At 51.5% G+C, this 14,144-nt stretch overlaps 1 protein-coding gene across 3 annotated transcripts in view; it reads left to right on the forward strand.

Moving 5' to 3' along the window:
- The first annotated feature begins 2,277 nt into the window (after window positions 1–2,277).
- EPHA8 (EPH receptor A8) overlaps window positions 2,278–14,144 on the forward strand; it is a 42,657-nt gene continuing 30,790 nt past the window's right edge. For 2 of the 3 annotated variants that reach the window (XM_077311880.1, XM_077311881.1), the window contains exon 1: window positions 2,278–2,652. In XM_077311880.1, coding sequence (XP_077167995.1) covers window positions 2,565–2,652 — 88 coding nt within the window. In that variant the 5' untranslated portion in view covers window positions 2,278–2,564. The remainder of the gene's footprint in view (window positions 2,653–14,144) is intronic. The other variant, XM_077311882.1, reaches the window with a different exon arrangement.

Below are 14,144 nucleotides of genomic sequence, written 5' to 3' on the forward strand. Positions count from 1 at the left end.
CCCTCAGCCCTAGGAAATCATGCCAACAAATCCTTTTGTTGTTTTCTGAGAAATGTGGTCCAAGTTTGTAGCTCAAACGTCTGTGCCTCCCGTGAACCCTGTCCTTTCTTCCGTGACACACAACCCCTGAAGTGAGCTGTGATGCAGCCAAGCAGTGACACAAATATATATATATATTAACCACTGGCCCCAGAAACCAATCGGAATCCAAGGGACTGGCTGTTTTGACTCCGTTCTACATGGTGCTCATGAGGCCAAGTTCTAATAGCTGAGAATGTCATGCCAAGCTCTTCTTGATCCACTGATGTTGTTGTGCCTGCCCTGTCCCTCAAATCCAGCACAAGCCCTCAGTGGCTGAGCTCCGCTAGAGCTCAGCCAATGAGGAGGGGGCTTCGCAGAGAAGCTTCTAAGCAAGTTCCGCCCTTCCCATGCGGAGGTTTTCCCACCTGCCGCTGACCCAATTTACAGCAATATGGAATTAGCCAGTCACCGTTAGGAGCTAAACAGGATTTTTATTGCAAAATATATTTCTTCCAAATTGGCTCCAAAAAGGTGATCCTTTCCCCCCCCCCCCCCCGCCGCCTTCTTCACACTGTTCCTTGGGTGTGGGGTTATAAATAGGTCCAGTCTTCTGACTGAATTTAGGGAGGGCAGGGACAGGGCGGGTTTCTAGGCAGATAGGGCTAATCGATGAGCACCCCAGAGAGGGTTGTGAGGGTGGGAACAAGGGGGTGTGCACAGGATGGTGGCATGCCTGATGCCGCTATTTCATTTCCGGGTGAAGGTCGGAAGTGACAGCAGGTAGCTCTAGGAATGGTCAGAAGCTCTATGGGTAAAAACCAAACACCCTTGGACAAAAACACCCCCTCCCTTTAGCAACATCTGGCCTGGGATAAACTTAGCGGCAGCAGTAACTCAATAACGATATTGCTGTTTTATTGATATTTTAAACCTTAATTGGTTTTAATAGTTAATGCGTTATAAATGTTCAATGTTTTATGGTTTTAACTGGGTTTATAATTATGGATGCACACCGGCCTGAGCGGGCTTCAGAAGGGGAGGGTTAGAAATTTAATTAATTAATAATGATGATGATAAAGCCTAAAGTGACTTTAACACCCTTTAGCTGAGAGGCCGATCAGGAGACCCATGTTCGAATCTCGCCTTTGTCCTGAATTTCCTGGGGAGCCTCACAGGGGGATTTAATTCCATTTCCTTTTGCTCTTTTTCAAAAAAATGTCAGAAGTTCTTTTCCTTCACTTATTGCTACCGGTTGCGTAGATTTGCTTGGTTTATGCATGTGTGACAGACGGCTTTTATGTACAATTTAGAAATAACTATGTACATTATTTATACTTACACTGCCTAATGCGGATTTATTAACATACAAATAATTTAAAAAATGGGTACCTTTTACGGGAAACCTTTGATAGGAAGAGACAGAACCCACATGACAATAATAGAGAGTCACCTGCTCTAATTTGCAAGCCAGGGAGGTGGCAACCAAAAGAGTTCTTTCCCCCAGTGAAAGGGCAAAATCTGTTTCCCTATTTCAGCCCTGCTGCCCAGCCTCAGCCTCTGACATGCAATATAATCTTCTGGACCAGCCCCGCAGAGTTGTTGTAAGGATTTCAGCAAAAGGGTGAGCAACTTCCAGCATTTCGGAAATTGCTGTCTACCTGCTAAGCATGAATCACCCGTGCTAACCATAACATCTCTGCCCACAGGCAACGGGAATTTCGTTTTTCAGTTATAACGAGAATTTCGCTTTTTGTTTCGTTTAAAGCGAAACAAACCCTTTGGGTTTCGTTTTTATTTTTTATTTTTTTAAAGATAAACTTGTTTAGAGATCTAAGACAGCAGGTTAGCTCAGGGCAAAATTCAGAGAACAGCCATGCCAGTGGTAAATTGTATGCAACTGGAAAATGATTTTGCAATTGGAAGTGACGTGACCCCGTATTCTTGGCTGGGCATAGACAAAGCAACTGGGACCCCCCAGAGTTTCGGAGGAACAATGAGGCAGGGAACGGGTCTTTAGTTTCTGCATTCTTCTCTGCCCCTGAACTACCTGAATGAGAGAAGCCCTGTCCAGATGCTGGTAACCCACCTGAAGCAGGGAGGAGCACCAGAGGATCCAGGAAGGATGCTCTGGCGCTAAGTTTTTGTTACCTAGCAACCGCAAACATTCTGCCTCCTGCGGAAGGACTCGGCAGCCGCAAGGTCCGTTTAAACACGGCCAGGAGAGGGGGACCGGAGCGGCAAACAGCTGGACAAAAGAGCCCCCCCTCCACCTCACATCAGGACATGCTTCCCTTGCCCAGCCTGTGTGGCGACTGGGGGTGGGGTGGGGGGGAGAAAGGCAGGCGGGGAGGGAAGGAATCTCGGCCGAGGCTTGGAATCCAATTGGCTTCGGAGCGATGACAGGCAGCCTGTCCCCTCCTCCCATGCAGTTCGCCTGTGTGGATGTGAGCAAATGTGTGCAAAGTGCATTTGGATTAGCAGGGCTCTGCCGCTAGCGCCACGAGCACAGCGCTGGCTCTGCCCCACCGTGCTGCCGATGAGCGATGGCAGGGACCCGGGCAGAGGGGACAGCCTGGATCGCCGTCCTCCTGGCGGCATTTGCCACCCGCCTCTCCGCAACCACCAGCGAAGGTAAGGACCCGCACGGCCCGCGTGTGGGAGGAGGGTGGCAGCGGTCCCCTTTGCAACGGCCGGCGTGGGACGGGCACTGGCCAGGCGGCACGGAGAGGGCACAAGGCTCTCTGACTAAACTTCCTCCTGGAGCAGCAACCTCTGGGCTGCAGCTCCCGGAGTTTGCTCCTGGACATGGACCCGACCCAGGTCAGCCTTTGGTGCCCAGTTGCTCTGGCTCCAGGAACCAGGAACAGAGCCCGTATTATCTCAGTGGAAACCGGGTGTGCAAAGACGGTGGTGCAGACAGGATGCCCGAGGTTTGCCGGATTGCTGTGCCATGCCATCGTGGTCTGTGGCACGGCAGGAGGGGGAAAGCATTTCGCTGGGCGTCTCTTGAGACGCAGGCAACTTAACGGATGGGGGCAAAAGTGCATGAAGGGCACCACTGGGTCCTGTGCCTTTACTGCCCTTTCTGCCTGGTTTTAGCCTCCCTGGTAACAGGGCGCTCACTTGAGCAGCAACGAAGGGGAGTAACCTGCCTGTGGACGAGCCCGGCTCTGCCAATGGCATTTCGAGCGTGGCGCTCCAAAGGGAATTGTCATGGCTGCATCCAGCACCGGCCCCAGCTGCCTTTTCGGGGGGCAGCACTGCCCAAGCCCCTTTCTGCCCTCCGTGGTCCATGGCCCGGTGAGGGCCAATGCTTGCTGCTGAGCTGCCATTTCTTGTTGCCAATTCTCAGGGCCTGCATCTCCCCCTGCCCCGACTTCATTTGCTCCTTTCTTCCGTATTGAGACACCCACAGCCATCTGACTTACCGAAGCGGCTAGCTGGTGGGGGTATCACACACCCGCTATGTCCACCAGGTCTGACGCTACTGAATTAGACTCTTTCCCTTTCTTGCCTATGACCCAGGCAGCAAAGCCCCTGCATGTATCCACCTGGGACATCTCACCGTCCAATTTCTCCATCTCTCTGTTTGCCCACCCTGGGCACCCTGTCCGCCCCTGATGCCCATCGACTCTGCTCAGAGTCTTTCCCCCTGAACTGTGCATCTTGCACATCAGAAGTTGGCTCCCCTAGGCCTACCATGATGCTAGTCCTCAACGTCCTCCTCCCATTGCCGGTGAACTTTCCTTGGTCCTCCAAAATGCAGTGCTGTCTCTCTTGGTGACTGGCAGCAGTCTGAGAGGTCACCGTGCTTACCTGCTTGCCCAAGTGTCGGAAAGAGAGCGGGAGGGTCACGGCAGGGCAAAAGCACTCCCGACCCCTGGGCTCTTTCGCTTCTCACGCCAGGTTGGCGACGCCGAAGTTACATTAAGCACAGCAAGAGCAGGTCAGGCCATTGTCAGCTGAGAGAGAGAGAGAGAGAGAGAGAGAGATGCCAATATGCCTAAAGAGCGGAAAGCAAACCGCAAGCCTCTCTGTGATTTGTTAGCCTGAGAAACTATCTGATAACGGTATTGCTTGGCCAAAGGGAAGCTCCTTACAAGAGAGCCACGCAGGGGGGACGCAGGCAAGGACCCCCTTGGTTTCAGTCTCATTCTCAATTTGTATGACTCATACAGCTCTGTCTGCTGGGAGAGAGTTCTCAGGGTGCATCGTCCTGGCTTCTGGGACGACATTCTGGGCGATGCTTCTGCCCCCCGCTCGTTGACTTCAGGGACCTTTTCACCGCCAATGGCTCAAGTTGGTTACGTTCTGGCTCTAGCTGGTCTCCTTAGCTTCCTTTTCTGCAGCGTCAATTCACAAGGGCCAGTCTGTTGTGATGGGGGCAGAGTAGGGGGCTGAAAGACGGCATGTTCGAGGGAAATCTGTCCTCAACTGATTTAGCTGATGGTGCTAAGATGATCCCCGTGATTGAGGCAGTTGAAGGGCCAGGGTTGATATCTGCCATAACGAGCCAGGTTGCCGAGGGAGGGAGGAGGGAGGAGTCAGAGACGTGGAGAAAGGGACTGGATCGTTCCATTCCGGGGACACCCTGGTCCTTGGCTTCTTTCCCCTCGATTTTTCCTCGGTCGCTTTGACGTTGGGTCCTCCCATTTCTCCGTTCCCGTCTCAAAGAGATGCTCATTCTGGTGATCAACTGCACTTAGACACCCGAATATTGGGTGTGAGAGGGGGGGGGGCATGCCAGCCGTATTCTGCCACCGTGTGAATGGTGACTTGGTGCCGCCAGGAGAAATCAGCCATGTGTCCACAGGCTCCCCACAGAGATTGTGGTGGGTGTTACATGCCGGGCTTGTGTGCAGCTACTGGGAGCTGGTTTGCTATGGATCAAACCTAGAAAGCGTGTCCGGAGGGAGGCTCGGGAACAGCGTCCACGCCTCCCGGATCGGGTAAAGGGAAGCCTGAATCTGGTCCCAACGGCACATCACGGAGGGATGCTTCGATAAAAGGGACCGCCGTCCAATGCAGGGAACAAAATGGCCGCCCAGATGACCCACCCTCCCACGGTATTGTGTGGAAATTCCGTCCCCAAAAGGACCCCTGGAATTCAGACAGGGGGCAGTTCTAGCAATTCTGATGTCCCTAAATCAGCTCAAAAATGTGGGGTCAGCAATCAGCTGTTGGGTAGCAGAGGCCCCAGACCATGTTAGAGTTGATCACCGTCTTCTCCCACATTGCCCGGATCTCAGGCAGTGCGGGGGGGATCAGCGGTGACTCTGCTGCCCAGGGGACTTCAGGCCAGGTGCTGGGGCTGCTGGCTGGAGAGCTTGGCTCCCAGGGCAGGACACGTCGGTGCAGGACCCGGGCCAGCTGCCCTGGAAGCCCCAGGAGGAAAATCGTCCCCGAATCAGGCGGAATGTTCGTTGTCTCGAACCAGCAAAGGATTTGTGTTCTCCTTCTCCTTTGGCAACGAGCTGGTTTTCTCGGTGGGGGTGTATACCCCAAACGGGTCCTGCAAATACTTCCACATGGGGTCAGGGGATTCTGCATCCTCCTGAAAGGCTCCTCCGAATTTCTCACTGGGTTGCCGTTTTTCCAGTGTCCCGGCCGTGCTTCAGTGATGGGACTGAGGACGCAGGAAGCAACTGTAATGTGGAAAATCCAAACTGTAGCGCAGCGTGTCTAGGAAACCATGAAAAAGGATGTCGGGGCATGATGCGATGCGGGGACAATGCAAGAATAGAACCGAGAAGGCTTTGAAGACTGGTTTGGCATTCCTAGATCGGGTGGAAGGGCCAAGTGTTTTAAAAGATCCTGCACAACCCGGTTTATTTATTCCGTAGGGCTTCCCTCCTTCCTCTCTGAGGAGCTCGGGGTTCTTCCCACCTCCATCGTAGCCGCACAACAACCTTGTGAGGTAGGCTAGGTTGAGAGAAAAGGGACTGCTCCAAGCTTCTGTGGTTGACGGAAGACTGGAACCCACATCTACTAGTCAGATACTTTTACCACAGCCAGCTTTCTCTGCATCTGAGCCAAAAAGTAAATTTTAGGGGTGACAACAAAAGGTACCTCCAAGTGCGTGGGCCACATCCTGATAATAATTTTCGTTTCCTGCAGTTCAGGTACGCCATCTATAAATACTTCCAGTGCCCCCGTGAGCTAAGCAAGTGTTATTTCTCTCATCTTGCAAATTTGAGGACTTACGGCCATGCAGTTCTTATTGCAGATTCATGGCAGAGGTGAGATTCGAACCAGGAACATCTTGGCTGCTCAGTCTTTCGCTACAAAGCTACACTCTCTCTTTCTCTCTCTCTCCCCCCCCCTGTCCTGTTGCTTTTTATATCCTTTTAGATCCCTGCCAACCATTCTGATCCTCTGGTTTTGTCATTTGTGTTGGTGGATTCGTTTATATATCGGCTCTGCCTGTTCTTAGACACAGACATGCCCAGCAGATGTACATGGAACACACCGACGTGGATTTAGCAAAGCAACAGTAACTCTAAAAAAGAAGGCATATATTTGATGGGGGGGGGGATTTGGCGCAGGGGATGGTGCAAAAACACAGACTCCCCAATCCCCTCCGTGCCCAGCTGGTGGGCTTTGAAACAGAGATCGGTGCATTGAAGCTGCAGGGAGGAGAAATCTGAAATTGTCTCGGTATCGATTTCACAGTGTCCTCAGCCCTGCCGAGCGGTTTTGTCCAGGCTGGTCAGACAGACGGTGCAGAATCGCCGCTCATGTTCCCACGGAGGGGTTTGGGGGTCCTGAGAACAATCCTACTCTCACCGAGGACATCTTGGGATGCCTGTGGGTGACTCTGAAACTTATTCCCGGCGGCCAGATAACATGTGCAGCCGTCACCACAGGGCTCCTTCTGCAGCATTATTTCTCAGGCATGTGGGGTTAGAATTCAGCACGCCGGAGAAGATGACTCCCAAGGACAAGGGAAGGCAGAGCTGGGCGACTTCCGTGGCTGCTTGCTCCCCCCACCCCCAATTCCTCATCCTTTCAGAGATTCTTCTGGGCTTCATCTCAGTCATACAAGTGTACAATATCGAGTGTGTAGTAGTGAACATTTGTGTCGTAGAGCCTGGAGGGGGACGTCTGAGCCTCTTGGCTTGACAGAGCCCTGAGGGTCGGGCAAGTGGGCTGGGATGTGGCCACTTGGGGAAAGGGGGGCTTTCCCCTGACCCCCATGCCCCAGCAGCATGGTGGTGCTTTGATGCATCTCTGTTTGTCTCTGGTTCCCCCCCCCCTCCAGTTGTTGCCACAATGCATCAGGGCTCCCAGAAAGGTTGCAGCAGCTGCCGTGCAGGCAGGAAATTATGGACTTTCCAGGCCCAGTTCAGCTGCACTTTTCCTGTCCCTGTGGCAGCCATGTGCCGCTGGTGCCACTGTATATGTGCGTGTGGTTCTTTCTGAGGTTCATCCCACAAGCCGGTCATTGAACAGCTGGGTTGTTTTGCTTTTAATTACTCAAAGGAGCCTCAAAGCGGCTTACCATCGCCTACCCTTCCTCTCCCTACAACAGACATGCCCTGTAGGGTAGGGGAGGCTGAGGGAGCTCTGAGAGAACTGTGACTGGCCCAAGGTCACCCGGCTGGCTGGCTGCCTGTGGAGGAGTAGTGGAGAGTCAAACCTGGCTCTCCAGATTATAGGCCGCTGCTCTTAGCCGCCATACCAAGCGGTATACAGGTATATCGAAGCCCCTTCCCATGAAGTAAGTTCCACTGAGAGAGAAAGTGACTGGCCAGCTTCATGACCGTGTGGGGGATTTGAACTCGGTTCTCCCAGTTTCCAGCGCCACGCCCTAACCGCGAGGCTCCACTGGGAACTGGGTGCGGTCCAAAAGCACAACCAAAGCAAGCGGTGTTTGCCACACTGAGAGCATGCACATTTGTAGTTTCTATTGCCTAATAATCAGAATCAGTATTTAGGTGGCTGCCTGCTGGTTATCGGGATAGTTCTTGGTGGAAAAGTGGCAACAGGAAGCAAAAAACCAGATCCGAGATACGTGATTATTACCCCCATTTGTGCTTCTGCAAATTTGAAAGCTGGGAGATTCTGGGCAAATGTACCAGTGCCCTGTGACAAGAAAAGGAAAGAAGAGGACTTGCTTCAAAAGTAGCACTTTGTTTGCCCTGAATTCATAAAAAAAACAATAAACCAACCTAAAAAAAAAAAGTCTATGCTTTTTTTGGCATGCGCTGAGCTAATGTTGAAAGCTTTTTCATTAAGGCTTTTGGTTTGTGTGTTTTTTGTGTCTCCGAAGGGGGCAATTGTGCTCTAACAAAGCCAATAACAGAGTCCCCCTCAGACTCAGCCGATCGTGTGCTGGAAACCTAAAAAATTAACCATATGTGTTTTTTTCCCTCCCCAGCGCACCAAGGGCTAATTGCGCACAGGCTTTCGGTGTGTGCCTTGCTGTGTCTAAGCACACACTTGCACTGTATCGTATTAACAACAGCCCATCATTAGCCCCTGGCCTGTGGATTTAAAACATCAACAACAACGAGATTTAAACGCATACTTTTCGGGACACAAAAAGCTAATCTGCAAAGGTTTCGTTCTTATTAGCCTTTTCTGTGCCTAGCTTTGGACATAGGGTTGTGGGTGTCATGGTTCCCCCCCCCCCCCGGTGATTCTTAAAGCTGAAGGTTATACAAGTAGCAGCACCCCACCCCTGGGACAAAACCCCCCACATGCCCCAATGTTGGTTAGACTCAAATCCAGACTGCGCCTTAGAGAAAGCACAATTTTCTTGGGGGGGGGGATCTGAGCATTCAAGAGTCCAAGTTCCCTTTGCCAGATCCAAGGAGGCATGGAGATCTATGAATCTTCACAGCCCAGCCCCACGGCAGGAGGGCTGTTGTGAAACAAGAGGGTTCTACTGCAGACTACTGCAAATTGGGGGGGGGGGGGGAGACCCTTCTAGGACTACTGCCTGGCTCTCCTAAATTCAGCCTGAAAAGGGGGGAGGGGGGCAGGGAATCAAATCTAAAATCCACCCTAATAGGATTTTGCAAACACGTCTAATTCCTTCGCTGACAAAAAGCCCTGCAAATATAACGTTAACGCATCAGGGCAAAAGAGTCGGCCTTTTTCTCTTTGCTAGCTGGGTCAGTTTTCAATTAGCAAGGATTTAAAAAAAAACACGACATGCCACCGCCACCCCTCTGCTGTAATCCTGTACCTCCGCTGGACCCATCGCGTCCTCAGGTGAGGGGAATGGGCTTCCCGAAGGCGCCGTTTAGCGGGGAGCTGAGCTGGCGAGACATGGGTCCCACAGCTGTCAACGTGGACAGGTGGAATTTACACCTGATGCTTCCTCCGGGAGATTCATCATCCAGGAAAGAGCTGCTAGTGGTCCGCTGTGAGGGGACGGCCTCTTCTGACGGGCTGCCCAGAGAGGAAAACTGCTTTCGTGTGAATTCCTCCCCCAAGGTGTTCTTTCGGAAACACCCTAAGCCAACCGAACGCAGGAAAGTGCCGTATCCTGAATCGCGGCCCTCGGTCCGTCATGCCCGGTAAGTCTGTCCAGACTTTCAGCTGCTCTTCTGGCATCTCAGGTGGAGCTCTAGTCATTCTCCTTCAGAGTTCCCTACCTCACAAGGGTAGGGGGAGGATAAAAAGAAAGAGGCAGGAACACTATTGGAGGCAGGTGAGGCTGAGAGAGCTCTGACGGAATTGCTCTAGGAGAACAGCTCTAACAGGACGGTGACTGGCCCCAGGTTTCCCAGTTGGCTGCGTGTGGACGAGCGAGGAATCAAACCTAACTCTCCAGGTTAGAGGCTCTTAACCACGAACAATGGTTGAACAGGCCATTGCTTTGCCTGAACATTAGAACAGGGGTGGGCAAACTGGGGCCCTCCAGATGTCCATGGACTACAATTCCCATGAGCTCCTGCCAGCATGCTCATGGGAATTGTAGTCCATGGACATCTGGAGGGCCCCAGTTTGCCCACCCCTGTATTAGAAACTCAAAGGGACATGCCGTTTAGGATGTGAGAACCGGCTGCACAACTGGCTGTGCAGCTCTCCCAGCGAGAATCGTGCATGCTTCATTAGCAATATCCCCGGGGGGTGGGGGAAGTGATTTTTTCCAAATCAGGTATAAGCAGGTGAGGTTTAAGAACACAAGTATCCAGGCACGAAGAACAGTTGGGAAAAGAAACGGGGCAGAAATGGACCGCTGAGTTTGCATCCCAGAGAGATTGCACCTGTCTAGACCGTGGCAAAAGCATCATGCGTGATGTGGCTTTAGACTGAATCCGGCCCTGTTAAGGTCAGCATTGCTTGTTCAGGCCGGCAGTCGCTCTCCAGGGTCTCAGTTAAAGGTCTTTCACATCACCTACTAGCAGATTCTCTTTGAATGGAGAGGCTGGGAATTGAACCTGGGACCTTCTGCGTCCCGTGAAGATGCTCTGCCACCCAGCCATGCCTCCTCCCCAGGTAACGTTGCTGCAACAGGTAAGGCTGCAATACCCCCATTTCCCAGACAGCATGCAATTATGTCAATGGGCCGATTATGGGAAACGAGTTTCCTCCATTCTCCCATGACCAAACCTGGGGAGGGAGAAGCAGAGAGAAAGTAGGCCACTGTGTCTCAAGGAAGCGGTCGACCTTCTCAGCTGTACTTCTTCAAAGGGCAGAGATGGGATCACTTCACTGAATGCTCTGCTATACCCCAAAAATAAAATAAAACATCCCTGCATGCAGAAAACTAGCAAGTTAAGGAAAAGAGTTTCTAACTTGGTTATTCTCCTGACATCCTTGTTTTCTGTCTGCAGGGATTTTTTTTTTTTTAGTACAGTGAATGATGAGAGCCCTGGGACAGGCTAGAGCTAGGTTTATCACACCTGTGGCCACTCCACTGTCTCTGCTCCGGCCACTCCAAGAAAAGCACATAGCTCTGCTTTGTCCCTCAATTCACATGGGAACAAATGTTTCCATTAAGTCCTGCCAAATTTGAAATCAGGGTTCCCAAGTGAGGGTCCGTAGACCCCTGGGGGTCTGCAGGAGTTCTGAAGGGGGTCTGTGGAACCTCTTGAGTAGCATGTATGGGGTAGGGATCTATGCTGTCTGTTCAACTCCTACTCTTCTTTCCGGCCTACACGACACAGAGCCGTCGTGGTATTAGTAAAGGCAGAGGAAGGGAGCAAAAAGAGAGCTAAGGGCATGGGCAGTGATGTCACTTCCGGGGGTGTGGCAGGGAGGCGTGGCCAGCTGACATCACTTCCGGGGCTCTTCGAAGTCTGGAAAATTATTTCAGGGGCTCCTCCATGGTTAAAAGTTTGAAAAGGCTGCCTGAAATGCTTGAAATCGGGGGCAGGAAACCGATCAAAACATTTCCTCCTGCAAAGTCTGTTAGAAGGAAATTGGACGCCCACTTGGGGAGAGAAACAGGAGGGGGCTATGCTCGCCAGCTGCCGAGGGGGCCGGGCAATCTCCAAGACCCATTTCTGATCTCCAGGCTACAGTGATCAATTCTGCTGGAGAAAACGGCTGCTCCGGAGGGTGGGCTTCTTGGCGACACCTTGCTGAGGTTCCATCCCTCCTCCAAGCCCACCCTCTGCAAGCTCTGCCCCCAAATATCCAGGAATCTCCCGGCCCTTCTTATGAACCTTGCATTGTTGATCGGCTCTTAAATTCCCAATAAGAGCGGTCGTGGGCAGGTTGCTGGCAGCTCGTTAGTTCCGACCCACTCCCCAAAACCGGGACACGAAGAAATCCAATATCTCTGCTGCCAATCACCCCCCCCCTCCTCCACAACATAAGCAGTTTGGACGCTGTTTGCCACAAAACTGGATCGTAAACGCACCGGGCGAAAACGCTTGCAGAGAAAATAGTTGTGAAATAGTTCCCGAAATTGCTGCGTAATTTTCAAGGCTTACTTCTGATGACGAGGCGGGAGGGCCAGTTTGCTCTCCACGCTCGCTGCCGCTTTGCTGAACCCAGCAGTTTCCTGCTGCCCAAAGCTCTGGCCAATTAAAAGTGAGAACTGTTGCTTTTCCTTCATTGGTCAGACATGCTTCCATTGTAAACATGGCTGCCTCTCATTGGCGACAGTCCCGGGAGGCGGGAAGACGCAGCACCCTCAATGCTAAACAACTAGAGAAGATGCAGCCGTCACATTTCCCTTGATATCTCCAGAACAATAAGGGCTAGAGCTTTTTTTTCTGTGGGGGGGACAGACAAAAAAGAAAGTGAAAAATCTGAGTAATGGGTTCAGCGGTCAGCATGACTAGAATATATATTATATGCTATCTATATTTTTGTGCAATATGCCTATGTCAGTTATACGGCTTTCACAGTAGTGCAAGAATGGAACGGGTTGCCTAAGGAGGTGGTGAGTTCCCCCTCACTGGTAGTCCAGGGCCTATTCCACACACAGAGGATAATGCACTTTCAATGCACTTTAGAAGTAGATTTTCCTGTTCTGCACAGGAAAATCCAGCCGCCAAAGCACATTGAAAGTGCATTATCCTATGTGTGCGGAATGGGTCCTGGATGCTTGAGGCTGATCCTGCATTGAGCAAGGGGTTGAACTAGATTGCCTGCATGGCCCCTTCTACTCTAGGAGTCTATGATTGTAGTTCAGCAGTGGAAGCGGCTGTCTAAGGAGGTGGGGAGCTCCTCCTCCCTGGCAGTCTTCAAACAGCAGCTGGACAGAGGCTTATCTTGGATACTCGAGGCTGTTCCTGCCTTGGTTGGACTCCATGACCTCTCTAGCCCCTTCTATGAGTCTATGATACTCTTTGGAGTTGAAAATATTTTTGAAATCTCACTCAAGACCAGAGGCATCATGGAGGAGAGCTGAATTCGGGATAAGCGCTGCCGTCTCCCAGCGCTCTCCGCCAAGGACTTCCAGCTCATCCCAAAACAAAGGCTGAATCAAGTGCCTCCTTTGTAGAAAACACTTCACAGCAGCCCAAGAACCCTCGAAAACATAAGTCGGCCTTGTTTGGCAAAAGGACGCAGCGCCTCTTGCAGCTCGGTGAGCCACTTAAGGAGCATGTACAAAGGGGCAGGCGGAAGGGGGTTTTTCAAGCTGTCGAGGCAAAAGAAATGAAAGCCTTCCAATGCTGATATAGATATACACTTGCAGAAGCACAAGCTTTCCTCCTTCTCTTCAGAACAACTCGAAGGAAGCCTCACAATTGATTCCTTTCTTGGTTTCCAGGTCTGGAGGACCAGGTAAAGCTTCCTTCCAAATTACTGGCCTTGCCCTTGAATCTTCTGCATGGTTTTCTGTGCCAAAACAGGGTAATTTGCAGGGAATTGATCTGAACACCGAGAGAAGTGTCCAACAGCGTCCCGTGGGTGCTCCAGGATTACTCCCATGAAAATGAAAATACCTCGGGCAGCGCCTGAGATGTTCTAGGATATTGGGACTCAAAGATATCCAGTGATGGGCAGTAGGCTCAGGACGAACCAAAGGAGACACAACTTTACGCAGACCGCAATTCAAATGTGGAATCTGCTGCCAACTCCATCACCGCCTCTTCCACAGGCTGAAGGGAGGATCTCTTGTGTCGAACGGGGAAAGTTGCAACTTGCAGGAACGTCTGCCAAGATGGAATTCTCCCCTTTCCCAGTGCCGAAAGAGTAATTTTTCGCTGCTTTGGCTGCAGCCGGCAAACGCAGCTTCCCCTCTGGAAGCTAAGAAAATATTTGTGAGTTTTAAAATAGATCTTGGCTGCCAGGAGGATGCTGGGCCCGCAGATTGGCAGGCACAGAAATGCGTAATTGCCATTCTGATGAAGCTAATGTACAACGGCTGGTGCTTGCACCAGTTAAGGGACAATTGTGGGGGGAAAAGGAGGGACATAATTCATGTGTGTAATGTGGCCGGTGCTGAGTTCAGCTGTTCCGAGGTGCCTCCTGCTCCGAATGGAGTTACCTGTAATGGGGACTCACTTTTTAAAATCTTCCTATCCTGTAGGACGGATTTGACTTAGAGGCTGGCATTTGTTAGAGCGAATCCTTGAGTGGAAGCCAGGCAGTTTATAACCGATAATTATATCTAGGTGGGGAGGATTTTGGGGAGAATTCCTTGGCGGAAGCTCAGGTTCCAAATTGGAGCTGAAGCCAGAACAGTCTCGAGACCAACGTGTGAATTC

Source organism: Paroedura picta, chromosome 15, assembly GCF_049243985.1.
Source record: "Paroedura picta isolate Pp20150507F chromosome 15, Ppicta_v3.0, whole genome shotgun sequence".
NCBI classification, from domain to species: domain Eukaryota; kingdom Metazoa; phylum Chordata; class Lepidosauria; order Squamata; family Gekkonidae; genus Paroedura; species Paroedura picta.